The sequence below is a fragment of the Lissotriton helveticus genome, chromosome 1_1 (assembly GCF_964261635.1).
Source record: "Lissotriton helveticus chromosome 1_1, aLisHel1.1, whole genome shotgun sequence".
In the NCBI taxonomy this organism is placed as follows: domain Eukaryota; kingdom Metazoa; phylum Chordata; class Amphibia; order Caudata; family Salamandridae; genus Lissotriton; species Lissotriton helveticus.
The window spans coordinates 1,263,176,339-1,263,191,659 of record NC_136057.1 but is presented as its reverse complement, the minus strand read 5'-3'; the positions used below and the strand labels follow the sequence as shown (position 1 = coordinate 1,263,191,659).

Sequence of the window (15,321 nt, the reverse complement as noted above, 5' to 3'; positions counted from 1 at the left end):
AGACCCCCTTTTATCTTTGCACCCCTTAACAATTCACCACAAAAATGTACATCATATCATAATGTAGAAAATACAATAGGTCTGGAGTGTTTTATGGAGATCCATCAAAGAGGTGGGAAATTATTAGGAAGGTAATATACGAGGAATTACTCTCTTTGGGAATACTAACTATAACTAGTGTGGCAAGCAGATTTAATGTAATTTCTTTATTTGCAAAAGTTGTATTTGGTATGTATTTGTTTGTAGGTTTACAAAAAACCTTTTGACCATAAATGTATCTTTTAGTTGTTCTTGTAGTAATTCTGAAACTTTACATATGTAGCCTAGTTTATTTTTTGGGCTTCCTTGCTGCTTTTAGTAGGATTGTGCTACATTTGAAGCCAAAGTGAATGAAACACACTCCTTGATTTTTTTTCCTTCTTAATTGCCAATTATCATGTCCTCCATATAGTAGTTTGTGTACCTCACTGCTAGGTTGATTTTCTATTTTGTTGCACAGCAGTACATAAGGAAGATGGTTTTTGTTTGGCTTGTTGGGCACAGTTTTATTTTGTGAGCCAGAAAGCATGCAAAGAAAACTTAACTAGATTAAGATGTATTCTATTTGTTATATATTTGTTTATAGGTTTCCATTAGCATATGACCATAAATGGGTCTTTCAGATGTTCATGTAGTAAATCTGATGCTCAACATATGCAGTCTAGTTTATTCTTGGGCTTCCTTACTTCTTTGAGTAGTATTGTGCGACACATGAAGGCCAGAGCGAATGGAAGGCAATCATTGTTATTGCTATAAATATAGAGAGTTTCCCCCCTAGTAATCAGTTATCATGACCTTCAAATAGTGGTTTGCGTGGCTCACTGCTAGGGCATTTTTTCATTTTGTAGCACGGGCGCATAAAAAAGATGTTTTTTGTTTGGCTTGTAGCCCCACTTCTATTTTGGATTAAAAGGTATTCTATTTGTTATGTATTTGTTTATAGATTTCCATTAACATGTGACCATCAAGGGGTCTTTCAGTTGTTCATGTAGTAAATCTGAAACCTTACATATACAGTCTAGTTTTATTTTGGGCTTCCTTGCCACTTTTAGTAGGATAGAGCTACATATGAAGGCCAAAGTGAATGAAAGGCAATCACTGTTATTGTTATAAAAATTAAGGGTCTGATTTAGATCTTGGTGGACAGGGTACTCTGTCACTACGGTGACGGATATCCCATCCGCAAAAATATAAATCCCATAGGACACAATGAAATTTATATTTCGGCAGACTGGATATCTGTCACCGCTGTCTCCGCCAAGATCTAAATCAAGCTCTAAGATTATTATTTTTTTCTTAGTGGCCAATTATCATGCACTGCAAATAGTAGTTTGTGTGGCTCACTGCTAGGTCAATGTTCCCGCCTTTTGCACAGGGATGCGTAAGAAAGATGTTTTTTGTTTGGCTTGTTGGGCCACTTTTATTTCATTAGCCATACAGCATGCAAAGAAAACCTATGTAGATTAAGATGTATTGTATTTGGTATGTATTTGTTTATAGGTTTCTATTAGCATGTGACCATAAATCGATCTTTCAGTTGTTCATGTAGTAGATCTGAAATTTTATTTTAGGGCTTTTTTGCTACATTTCGTAGTATTGTGTTCCAAGGTATCACTAAGTTGAAAAACTTTACATATGTAGCCTAGTTTATTTTTTGGGCTTCCTTGCTGCTTTTAGTAGGATTGTGCTACATTTGAAGCCAAAGTGAATGAAACACACTCCTTGATTTTTTTTCCTTCTTAATTGCCAATTATCATGTCCTCCATATAGTAGTTTGTGTACCTCACTGCTAGGTTGATTTTCTATTTTGTTGCACAGCAGTACATAAGGAAGATGGTTTTTGTTTGGCTTGTTGGGCACAGTTTTATTTTGTGAGCCAGAAAGCATGCAAAGAAAACTTAACTAGATTAAGATGTATTCTATTTGTTATATATTTGTTTATAGGTTTCCATTAGCATATGACCATAAATGGGTCTTTCAGATGTTCATGTAGTAAATCTGATGCTCAACATATGCAGTCTAGTTTATTCTTGGGCTTCCTTACTTCTTTGAGTAGTATTGTGCGACACATGAAGGCCAGAGCGAATGGAAGGCAATCATTGTTATTGCTATAAATATAGAGATTTTTCCCCCTAGTAATCAGTTATCATGACCTTCAAATAGTGGTTTGCGTGGCTCACTGCTAGGGCATTTTTTCATTTTGTAGCACGGGCGCATAAAAAAGATGTTTTTTGTTTGGCTTGTAGCCCCACTTCTATTTTGGATTAAAAGGTATTCTATTTGTTATGTATTTGTTTATAGATTTCCATTAACATGTGACAATCAAGGGGTCTTTCAGTTGTTCATGTAGTAAATCTGAAACCTTACATATACAGTCTAGTTTTATTTTGGGCTTCCTTGCCACTTTTAGTAGGATAGAGCTACATATGAAGGCCAAAGTGAATGAAAGGCAATCACTATTATTGTTATAAAAATTAAGGGTCTGATTTAGATCTTGGTGGACAGGGTACTCTGTCACTACGGTGACGGATATCCCATCCGCAAAAATATAAATCCCATAGGACACAATGAAATTTATATTTCGGCAGACTGGATATCTGTCACCGCTGTCTCCGCCAAGATCTAAATCAAGCTCTAAGATTATTATTTTTTTCTTAGTGGCCAATTATCATGCACTGCAAATAGTAGTTTGTGTGGCTCACTGCTAGGTCAATGTTCCCGCCTTTTGCACAGGGATGCGTAAGAAAGATGTTTTTTGTTTGGCTTGTTGGGCCACTTTTATTTCATTAGCCATACAGCATGCAAAGAAAACCTATGTAGATTAAGATGTATTGTATTTGGTATGTATTTGTTTATAGGTTTCTATTAACATGTGACCATAAATGGATCTTTCAGTTGTTCATGTAGTAGATCTGAAATTTTATTTTAGGGCTTTTTTTGCTACATTTCGTAGTATTGTGTTCCAAGGTATCACTAAGTTGAAAAACTTTATAACTCAACATTTACTTACTCTGCTTACCTGCAGAAACCCACAGAATCATCTACGCCCCCTACTATGTAATAATGCCAAATTTAAGAAAGGTCCAGCTGGTGTTTATTGAGCTATGCAAAACAGTTTATAGAAAATGTATTCGATTTAAAGCCCATTTTGGAACCCTTTTTTCTTTACACCCCCTTAATCAAACACTGCAAACTTTTCATCCTCCCACATGGGCAAGACAAACAGTAAACAGCATGGTTAGAGTTGCAATTAAGCGTGACCCTCCTGCATCCAAACGATATTGTCTCGTAGTGTGGTTTCTTTAGGGGCAACGGTGCAACGACACTTTTTTCAGGCCCCACAAGGATGGTGTCCGGTGACTGGAGATCCATGAAATACATTAGTATATAGAGTGTGCCCTGGCTTGAATCAAGTACGAGCATTATGCTTTCTAAGTTTCATGGCGTTTTGACCTTTTGTGTGTAAAACTGATACTGGTTCACGTTTTTACTTAGTAACAATCATATTGATTTGCATGTTCAGTCAGCGTGATGCCAGTTTGTATGTTTTAACTGGGTAACACTGATTGACACCAGACTGAAAGTTATGGCTGTTTTATGCTGTTTAATTCTGGTTTGCATGTTTTGACTCTGTGTCATTAATGCTGATTTACATATTTTGACTGAATGACATTTATGATAGCGGTTTGCATATTATTACTGCTTATCATTGTTGCTGATTCACCTTTTGCCTTGTGTAACACTGATTGATACTGGTTTGAATGTTTTTACGTGTGTAAAATTGATTGATACAAGTTTGCATGATCTGGCTGAGGAACACAAATTGATACTAGTTTGCAAGATTTGGCTGTGTGATAATGATGTTGGTTCCAATAGTTTGTCTGTGTAACACGACAGAAGCTTGTTTGCGTGTTTTGGCTGTGTAACACTGATAGATCGCAGTTAACATGTTTTTTCTAGTGTAAAACCGGTTAACACTGATGTCGGTCACATGCTTCGGCAATGTAACACCGATTCCGTTTCATATGTTTCGGCTGTGTAACACCTATGCTGATTCCCATGTCTTGGTGGTGTAACTTTGGTACTGGTCCCCTTTTGTTTGCAGCTTGCGATGGGGGTGCTCCGGATCGGCTTCATTGTTAGGTACCTCGCAGACCCACTGGTTGGAGGTTTCACCACAGCCGCTGCCTTCCAGGTGTTTGTCTCACAACTGAAACTGGTGCTAAATGTTCCCACCAGTAACTACAACGGAGTGCTGTCCATCATATACGTAAGTTTGGCGCGCTTCACAAACAGTTTGTTAAACTATTATTTGCTAATATTCCTGTTCCTTTACACATTTCAAAAGAATTGTAAAATACAGATTCTAAATAATAGCATTTTATGGTAAGTTATATTTACTGCATTAGAGCCACTTGTTCCCAGACATTTTTCAGCTTATTCCTGCTGGCTTGATAGTGGAGGTACTAGGTAGTCTCCCACTATCATAGGTAAGCGGTTAAAGTTATACAAAGTTGGGATTCTGTCTGTTCTTCTGCAATTGAAGAGTCTGAGGCACTCAGGGGTTCTCTGTATAATACTGTTTTTTCTATTTATTCAAATGGTTTGGCTGATTTTCAAGAATCAAAAAGAGAATAAAAAATGCTACCATCATGATGTGGTCTGCTCGCCTTTTCCTCTTGAGTAAAGCACAGAGACTACAGTACGAACTCTTTGTGCACACCGCACAGGACTGTGGTACTTCCACGCACATAGCCACACCTATTAACATTATACAATGGTGCAGGGGTTCTTTATGAAAACACAATATTACGAAAGCCTCACGCAGGACTGCCTTCGGGGCAAAAGATGTGTTGAATTATGCTCAATGTATATATTTTAAATGTGTTTGTTTATAAGGAATACTTTCATGCATGTATTATACTCACATATGGAATCTCTTATTGGATATTACCATTATCATAATTTCGATTTCTGATCCTAAATCTGGATGCTGCTTTAGCTACTGGGTTTTGGGGACAGGGAATTTTATGTTTTTTGTAGGAAGTTTTATTATGGATCAATAAACAAAAGATGAAGTGAATCAAAGAAGATGTCGTTGGGATTTTGAAAGGCATTTTGTAATTCAGCTTGGAGTGTGCATAGAATGAGCTGTAGTAGCAAACTTAGGTCTGGTGTTTTCTGGCCCAGAATTATCAGGTCCCAAGTTTGTGGATTTGATCATTCTGGGCCCAAAGAGACTTGTAATGCCAACATGCAGAATTTTACCAAGATCTATTGCTGTGGGGGGAATGCACCCACTCGTAATAAGGGCCTGCATCTTTAAAACCCATGGTCTTATCTGCCTATAAAGCCACAAGGTCAAACTGGAAATCCACAACATTTTTGCACATTTTATACATGGTAAGCATGGCATTTTTGCTAGCAAAGGAGGCAAATTATTATATCATATGTTCTATGCACTGAAACCTAGCACAGATGTGTGGGCTCCCCGACAAACCTTCCTTTAGAAGGAAGACCATGGAATGTTTAATGTATTTATGTCCATCAAGAGTGCCCAATGTAAGTCCATGAGGACTGGATCCAAGCCAGAGTTTCAGAATAGCCATATAGGTTAATAAATCTAAATTGAACGTATATGCATGCTATTCTGTACATTTGTTATGGATCAAGCCCTTGTAGTCACTTACATCATTCTACAGCAAGCCCAAAACTAATCAAGTCAAGTACCACTAAGTTACCGGTTATTTCTTTTCATATCAAATGTTTACACAAAGCATTTAAAACAACATGAAGAATGTACAATAACTATACGGAAGTGACACCAGGTTACTTGAAATCATAACTATAAAACCATAAAAATGTAATGTAATGTGAGTAGCTGGATAGAAAATTGAATATTTGTGGGTAATGAACTGAATGAGTGACCCCAAGAAGTTTTTCTTGTTTAAGGTTTATTCCACTTTGTTGTTGATTTAAACTTGTCTATGATACAATGAAATGTTATGCATTGATGTAAAGAAATGTACATTATTATAGTTTTGTGAAAGATACGTGTTGGATTTATATGTTTTTATACAGGTATATTTTAATATTATGTACCCTTGTCTGGGAAATATCTTGTTGTCCTCAAGAAGGTGGTCAAAATCTGACTTAACCAGCGAAATGCATCAGCGCTTTTGGTTTGCTAAACCTGATGAACACGTGGATACATTAGATGATGGACCCTCTAACAATCATGTGTCTAATTCCTTGATTTACAGTGATTAACATGATGCAAAGACAGATGGTACAATCTTGTGTGTTTGCTCCCTTTTTGTATATATATTGTTTCGAAAAAATACGTTTTATGTGTATGAATTGTCATAATTTCTATGGTTTTATATTGATGATTTTAAGTGACCTGGTGTCACTTCTGTACAGGTCATGTACAGTTTTTCATCTTGTTTTAAACGCTATGTGTAAGCATTTGATATTAAAGACTTGAACGTTCGGTAACTTAGTGGTAATTGACCTGTTTAGTGTTGGGTATGCTATAGAATGATTTATGAGACTTTACAGTGAATGTTTGAGAGTATGTCTGCAGAAACATAATTGTGGTTGATTTTAGTCCCACAATGAGATTTTCTCGACTTTTGAGTCTGACACTGAGCCCTGTACCTTTAGGTCTAGGGGCCGCTCTCTACTCACCTTTCAAGCCCTAGTAGCCCTATGTTGGATGCCATCATGGTTCTATTTGATGAACTTGCCTATAGGCCATCTTGGTTATGTATTTCGTTGGTTGTATCCCAGAATATCTTCTACAGAAAGGTCATGCTGTAAGAATATTGTAGCAAACACATTGACAGACAATATTGTGGAAGTAAATATACATTGTAATCATTGATTAATATTCAAAAGTTCACATCTGTCTACCTTGAACATTGCATTGCATTAAAAAAAATGCAATCACAATTGTAAGTCAATACAGATCATTGCTACACATTATTGAATCAATTATGTGTCATGCTCAAATATTTAGCGGCCATAGTTACTATAACTTTCAAAGTGCACGTGTCTATATAACAAGAATTCCCCATTGCGAGGTACAAGCACCCGCCCACAAGTGCAGTGTGGATCTGGTGGCCTGCGAGAAAATATATATCTATAAGTGTATATATATATATATATATATATATATATATTTTTATTTTTTATTTTTTATATATATATATGTATATATATATATATATATACAGAGAGAGAGAGAGAGAGTGAGAGAGCGAGAGAGAAAAGGAACATATGTGGAACACTGCTATGATGTTGAGGCAGGACACAGACACGGTTTCTTGACATGATAACTTTGATGAGGCAGAGATAAACCCCACACCAGCTTCCCCAGATACAGCTGGACACCAACTGACAAACCGTCACCCCAAGAACCATGACATCACTATAGAACCCATATACATCACAAAGGGAAGCAGCCTCAGCATAGCTGGAGCCGCCTAAGCACATTACAACACATCTCCCCATCTTACCATCTATATAAAAACAAAACAGTCCCCACAAGGAAAGAACGCCTAACTCACAGGAAACAAGAAACAGTACAGGAAAGACCCACCCATGAGAGACCCGCCCACAGAGAGACCCCTAGTGCAAGGCTGGAAGAAAGAGATAAAACAAAGAATGGAAAAGAAAGCTAAACAGGCAAGGAAAGAAACATACAAGAAAACATTATTGAACATAGTCACCCAAATAGGCAGGAGCTCTTCTTTACCTTACCTCCCTCGTAACTTGAGAGGCACCCGTAGACACATCTCTTCCCTTTGGCACCACATTTTCACATCAGACACAGCATCCTGAATTACAATCCAACTGGGCCCCAGTGAATTCACCATCATTCATCATCAGCCGAGGTGAACGCAAATCACCCAAGACATCCTGTTCAACTGCCTCCTCAGGAAAATCACCGAGTCTCTTATAAAGTGCAACATGCCTCAGATTAAACGTTTGGCCATTATCCAGTTTAACCCAATTACCACCGACAGCTTTGACTCTGAAGAGTCTCCTGAACTTGCTCAAAAATATGCTGCAACCGCCAGGCTTCACTTGACCCAATTGCCTGTATTGGTGGAACACCTACATCCATTCTGCCTGGCATTCACATCCTTGGTCTTGACAGCTGACCATGGTCTCTGACACATCCATGACAGCACCAGTTTGGTACCTGGAGCTCTGCCACCCATCATTTCAAGCGGGCTCTCGCCCGAACTGCCATTACTGGTGGTGCGATAAGCCCACAGCATTTCACTGACAGCACCTTGCACAGACAAACCCGCAGTATGTGCCAATTGCATTGTGCCCTTTACCATATGGTTGCCTGTCTCAACTAAACTGTTGCCCTGTGGGTTGTACGAAGAGCAACAGGTGTGCTTCACACCCACAGTATCCAAAAAATTGTTAATCTCTTGGGAAGTTAATTGGGTCCCATTGTCAGTCAGGAGTACAGATGGAAAACCCTCCCTCTTGAACACACCACTCAAAGCCCCAATAGTAGAGGAAGTGGTGACACACCTCATAAACACAACCTCCACCCACTTTGATTTGGCAGCAACCAAAACAGCTGTACATTTCTCATGATCAGACAGAAATCCAAAAGGTCCGATAAAATCAAGGCAAACATTCCCCCAAACCTTCTCAGCCTGGTGTGGCTCTTGAGAAATCCCTTAACCAACCCTCAGGCATTTCTCTGAATCCCTACAGGCTTCACACCTCACAACACAATCCGTGACCTGTGTGTCCATAAAGGGCCACTACTAACTCTCTCTCAACCTCTCAATGGTGAATGTTTGCCCCAGGTGACCTTCATATGCCAAACTAATCAATCTGGCATGCAAACCAGAGGGTGGAACAAAACACTCTTGTCGCATGATCAACCTCTCATCATTCGCGGATAACTCATCCACCACCTTCAAAAATGCTCTCACACCTTCTGGTAAATTGCTATCTCTCCTCACACCAGCTTTCATCAGGAGTACAACCCCCTTCAAAACAGAGTCATTTTCCATTGCTTTTAGCCATTCCTCCCTTGGAATAGCACAGGCAAAACCCACTGTGGCATCATCAACACTTGCCACAACCTCATCAGTGGATAAGTCTAGTACTACAGCTGCTTTGTCAGGGAGTCTAGACAGACAGTCGGCAACCCGTTTTTTCCACCTGGGACGTACTCAACTCTGCAGTCAAACTACTGTAATCTAACAGCAAGCCTGGTTAACCTCCCTGATCAGTTCTTGGTACCACCAGGCCCCAATACCTTGAGGAATGCTTTGTGATCAGTACGTAAGTGAAACGCACCACCCCACAAGAACACTCTGAAGTAATTGGTGGCCCAAGCAGCAGCCAGAGCTCCAGTCGATCACTGAGTAATTGCGCTCCGCTCCACTCAAAGAACATGAGGCAAACACAACGGATTTCTCTTCCTTGCCATGCATTTGTGCCAGGACCACACCAACCCCTCGAGTTACAAAGGTTTTAAACCCAGTCTGAAAGGAGTTAGCACACCTGCATGTGCAATGTCATCCTTAATCAAGAAGAAAGAAGAATGTTGCAGCTCACCCCACATGAACCTAGTCCCTTTCCTTAACAACTCCCTCAAAGGTTCAGTTTGTGTGCAAAATCGTGAACAAACTTAGAATAATACTCTACAAGCAGCATGAAAGATCTAAGACAATCTGTCAAGAGGTACTTGTGCATTTACAATTGTACTGACCAAATTGGCTTTTGGTTTCACACCTTCCCTTGTCACCAGGTGTCCCAGATATTTCACCTCATGCATCATCAATTGACATTTCTCCTTATGCAAGGTTAGACCCACCTTACCAATGCGAGCCAAAACCCATCCCAACACTTGATTATGCTCCTACACATCCTTTCCGAAGACAAGGATATCATCCTGGAAAACAACTGCCTTGTCCAGGCCTGAAAGTACAGAAGACATCAAATGCTGGAACGGGCTGGCAGCAGAGCATGAACCAAAGGGAAGCCTGCAAAATTGAAATATTCCCTCATTCGTAATGGAGTGTTCGCTTAGTCTGACTTGGTGGTATGCTCTCCTCAGGTCTAATTTCGAGAAACCTTTTCCACAAGACACCATGAGTATTAGTTCATTTGTATAGGGAAAGGGAATGTTGTCCATTATTACATTCTCATTCAAGCTGCACAAGTCAACACAGAACTAACCCCGGGTGAAGACCACCGCTAGTCCCACGGAGTGTGCGTAGATTTGCCTTCTCCGTGTTCTGTGGAGAACGCAGAAAAGGCAAATCTACGCACACTCCGCAGCAGAGCCGAGTTGGCCTGCCCCCACTTCCACCCCCCTAATAAGAAGTAAGTTTACAGGAATTAAAAATAAACTTAATACGCCGCAGTAAAGAGGTAAGTAGTTTTAAGTTTATTTTTAAATTCTTGTAAACTTACTTCTTAATCGGGGTTGGAGGTGGGCAGTGTAGTCGAGCTCCACTGAGTTCCACTGAGTTTGTTTGCAACTCTGTGGACCTCCGCGAAGCCCTGCTACGCTCACCACGCCCAGTGTTTTACACAGAACCTGAGTTACCCATTGGCCTTCTTGATAATAAGGACAGGAGATAACCATTCAGCAGTTTGCCCAGTTATATTACCTTGTCATCCAAGAGTTGCTGAATTATTTCCTTTACCTTCCCTCTAGCTGCCGTGGGCACCCTTCTAGGAACATGCTTAATGGGTATTGAATTTTTCTTGAGTTTGATTTCGTATTCATAGTTAAGAGCTTCACCGAACCTTGTTTTAGAAACCCCTTTGTGCAGCTCCAACAAGTCATTCCAGCCTAAGTCATCTACAACCATCACTTGAGCTCTACCCCGAGGACTCACATGATGTTGAGGTCATATTGATGTAACCAACACAGAATGGGTGGCCCTTCCTTTGCCACATATACCTTGCCAACTATGTGCCTCCCAGCGAAGGTGATCTTGGCTGACATGAACCCCAGAACAATCATGTCACAGCCCTGGTACTCCTTAAGGACAATCTCAGACGTAGTTAACCTCTCCCTAGGCCACATTCCTTCAAAAAGATTTCAAGTAACAATAATGTACAGGAAACCAGTGTCCACCATGAAAAAAGACTAGACAGCCATTGATGTCAAACTTTGCTTTAGAACATGTTCGTATTCTTACGTCTTCTCCCACATCCCCAATGACACCCTATTTCTGTGCTACTAGAACCTTGTAGCCTGTTTCCTCTCCCTCCACAACGCCCACACCACTTTCTTCTCCGATTGTTTGCACATGCGTGCTAGATGCCCCTTTTTGCCACACTTGAGACAGACTTTACCAATGGCGTAGAATTGCTTTGAATCCGTCATATGGTAGTTGCTGCCACCCTGAGGCAATGATGACCACCAGACTTGCCTTGCGGGTTTCCAAGAGCTTTAGAAAATTTGTTCCTGTTGCTGCCATGAACAGGGCATGGAGATTTGTTCCTGATGACATTAACTCCTTCTGTGTCATCACCTAGAGATGCCACTTTGTTTTCTTTGTTGCTACTGGAAATGACCTTCACCGGACGCATGCACCATTCTGATTCCGCAACCACTTTAGCAATCGCTATCGCATCTTTAAGAGTGGGGTTGCTGGAAGCCGGCAATTTTTCCTGCATCTTCTTGCTACTGCACTGCACAATTCATTGGTCTCTGATCAATTTATCCGTCATGGCACCAAATTGGCATTTTGCTGAGAGTTCCCTTAATCTGGCAACAAAATGATCAATAGTCTGGCTTGAACTTTGTGGCTGAGTGTAGAATTTGTGAAGTTGCATAACTACATTGATTTACTTAGAGAACCTTATTTGTAGTCGTAAAACAGACCCCTTAAAAACATCTTCCATTGCACCACCTTGTGCATTCCCCAAAGGTGGCAGATATTTGAAAATATGTTGCCCTTCTTTGCCTAAAGAGCTCAAAAGCAAAGCCTTTTTCCAAATGGCAAGGAACCTTGCACCATCTAATGCCAAGAGTTAGTTCTCAAAGCAGTCAATCAAGTCCTCCCAATCAATAGGAGGCTCCCCTGGTGACATATGAAACGTGGGTGGTGTTACTATGGCAGTACTGAGATCTATTTATGCTGATTTTTATTATTTTCTTCCCTACAAGAATTCACCTTGACCAGAAGATGGCAGAATACACCGGAAAAATACACTCCTGGAAGTGAAATTTCAATACAAAAGGTGACAGGCTAGAACCAATAGGAAAAGGCATGACAACAGTAGGGTTTGAATGCTAGCTCCTCCCAAAAGTTCAAAGTGTGGGATGAGGCGCGACAGGACTAGGGAAAGAACCTCCAAGGAAGAAGAGAGCTGTACAGTGAGCAGAGATCGTCCACCTGTCCGCTGTTGCCTCATACAATCACAAAGTCATCAGTAAGTAGAACACCTTCAGTTAGACCTGAAACCTCGCTGAGCACAAAGATAAACAAACATGCGCCTTTCTATATGCTAGTGCTGGCCAAACGCATGCCTAACTCACCCCACAGCTGTTAAGCTTTGCTGATGTCACACTTCCCTTGTGATAATCTCTCAGCAGCCATTCCTTACCGCAATCAGAGGAAGCGCCGAGTACTCCAGCATGCATTGCGTCAATTCTGCCTCAAGTCACAGTCTAAGAGCAGCGCTGCGCTTCTGCAGTGCCTGCTAACCTCAACAGTCAAAGCACCGGTCGACAGCGGAGCTTATCAGCGGGTGCAAACAGGGTGAAATCAGACACCCCTGACTGCTCGCTGCCTTTACTCACTTCTCCAAAAATCATTGAGTCTTTGCCCACAGCGCTCACTCAGAGCTCACCTTCACTGTCGTCACGTATAAGCCTCACACAACAGCCTCTTTCACAGCGCTCACTCCGCACTTGTAAGTTCTAGCCTCCTTCACTGCGCTAACCATGTGCTAGAAACACTGCTCACCCGTATTGTTTGATGGGCCGTCGTCTCAGTAGCTGTTGCAGCCTCTCCACAGAGCTCCAACACTCACAACGCTCTCAAAGCGGCTGTCGCCTGTTCCTACACATTCCACCGTTATTTTCGGCAGGACACCAGACAGTGATTGTCACAGTCTCTCCCAAGAGCTTCAGCGCTCATGGCGTGCTCGATGCTGTGGTCACTTCTCCCCCCGCAGTCTACCTTACAGTCTGCGTAGGAGTTTCAATAGTAGACAGCTTCCCACACAGAGAACTCCGTCGGCATGACACCACAGGTGCCAGTAACTTCGCTCCACACGTTGAGTTCGTGGTTGGGGTTTGTGTACCTCTGCCTCTGCCTTGTGTCTGGCTAAATCGTCGCCAAAATTGTTATGATGTTGAGGCAGGACACAGACATGGTTTCTTGACAGAAGAACTTTAATGAGGCAGAGATAACCCCCACATCAGCTTCGCCAATCATAGCTGGACAACAACTGACAAACCGTCACCCCAAGAACCATGACATCACCATAGAACCCATATACATCACAAAGGGAAGCAGCCCCAGCCTAGCTTGAGCCGCCTAAGCACATTACAACATACATATATCTATATATGTTGAGTTACGTAAAGGAAACTAGTACTTATCACTTCATAATTGCCCTATTATTTTGGACAACAGTATTTTTGCTACAGTATTTTTGTAGCACAGTATTTCAAACTTGATATCTCAGTACCATATCTTTTCATTAAGTCAAATGACACCTCTTCTATTGCATTAATTAGTTATGCAGTGACCAGCAGTTTCTCATGAAATCCCCCATTAATGTAACATTATAGCCCACGGCTAATACTTACACTGGTCATGAAAACCTGCTCCCTGAGTTACGCTCCTAATCCACAGGGGAAGGCCCATAGTGAGAGAGATCGACTATAATGCTATTAAAACCTTCGTTTAAACTAAACATGGGGCTACTGTTAAGTTACACTTTGGGTCATTGGAGCAGAAGGCCTGCACCAGCCATTATTGGTCATTTGCCACCCCATTTTATTCAATGGAACTTCCAACGTTCCAATGTTTCAGTAATTTGTTTTACAGGTTACTCTGTTTATAACTTGTCCGAATCACATATTTAGGCCTTCCATGTGTACAGCATCTAGAAGAAATCTTTCCCTTTTTAGGTCTCGCCTGTCGATGCGCATGCGCATCGAGCAAGCGAGACTATAGGGGCTCATCCACACTTTATCTAACTTGCAAGGAATCGTGGCGATTCCTTGCAGTGCCCGTGACTTTTAAGCTCAATGCGCATGTGCATTGAGCTTAAAAGCGCGTGCACAGCCGCCCGCATTCCTCCGACACCTTTGAAGTGAAGCTTAGCTTCACTTCAAAGGCCCGGCTTCTTCACACCTACATGCCGCTCTGCCCCGCTCCGCCCCCTCCCCTGAGTCATCCTGCCTGCCCTCGACGTTCCCCCCGCCCCCTCCCGCCACGCAATGCCGAGAGCTTTTTTTGATTAGCAATGGCGGCTTTGCTCTTCAGTGAACTTCTCCCTCCCGCTTTGGCTTTCCACCAGCATTTGCATGCCCGCCGTGTTACGGTGAAAGGCTTGTTATTATTTCATATTGCCAATGCTTGTTTTAAGATTGCTGTGACTCTTGCTCGTTTGCTCGCACTCCCTTGTTCTCTCGTGTGTGTGTGTGTGTGTGTGTGATGCTTTTCCCCTCTGCTCCTTTCCCATGTTGCGTTGCCTCCTCCCACCCACTCCTCAGCAAACTACTTGCAGGCACTTAAACATTTTTTCTTTTGTGTATTTTTCGAAAAAAGAAATCATAGGCCCAGGTTATTTGGTCAATGTTCCAATCAGATGTTACTCAGCGAGGAGTTACTTAGCTAAAGCACTGCTTGTTTCCTATCACCCCCAGACGTCCAAAAATAACATCTCCGTCGAACAAATGTGACTTTTGAAGTCAATGGAAAGAAACAAATTGCGCGGCCGGTTTCTATAACTTGCAGACACGTCACAGCTCTCCACACACTCCGTTGAGTAGAGCCAGCAGCTTAGCTAGCGTTACCAGCTCTGTGTCTAATCCGAAGCTCCTGAACGTGTGTTTTTGGTTAGGGCGAACAAACCATGAAGCTGCGTGGTAAGGCCGCCCGGCTCTTGGTAAAAGACGAGTCATTGTTTTTTCCTTCTTTCTTTATTCTTGTTAAACAACCGACCACGGTAATGATTAGGCTCCCACAGCATGTTTCCTCCCCCCTCTCTGTGCTCCCCCTCCCCCAACCCGCACACTCATGCTCCGAGGCCTCCAGA

At 41.6% G+C, this 15,321-nt stretch overlaps 1 protein-coding gene across 1 annotated transcript in view; it reads left to right on the top strand.

Moving 5' to 3' along the window:
• SLC26A4 (solute carrier family 26 member 4) overlaps positions 1–15,321 on the top strand; it is a 169,310-nt gene that overhangs the window by 76,269 nt on the left and 77,720 nt on the right. The window contains exon 5 of the mRNA XM_078680191.1: positions 4,145–4,309. Within this exon, the coding sequence (XP_078536317.1) occupies positions 4,145–4,309 (165 nt within the window). The remainder of the gene's footprint in view (positions 1–4,144; positions 4,310–15,321) is intronic.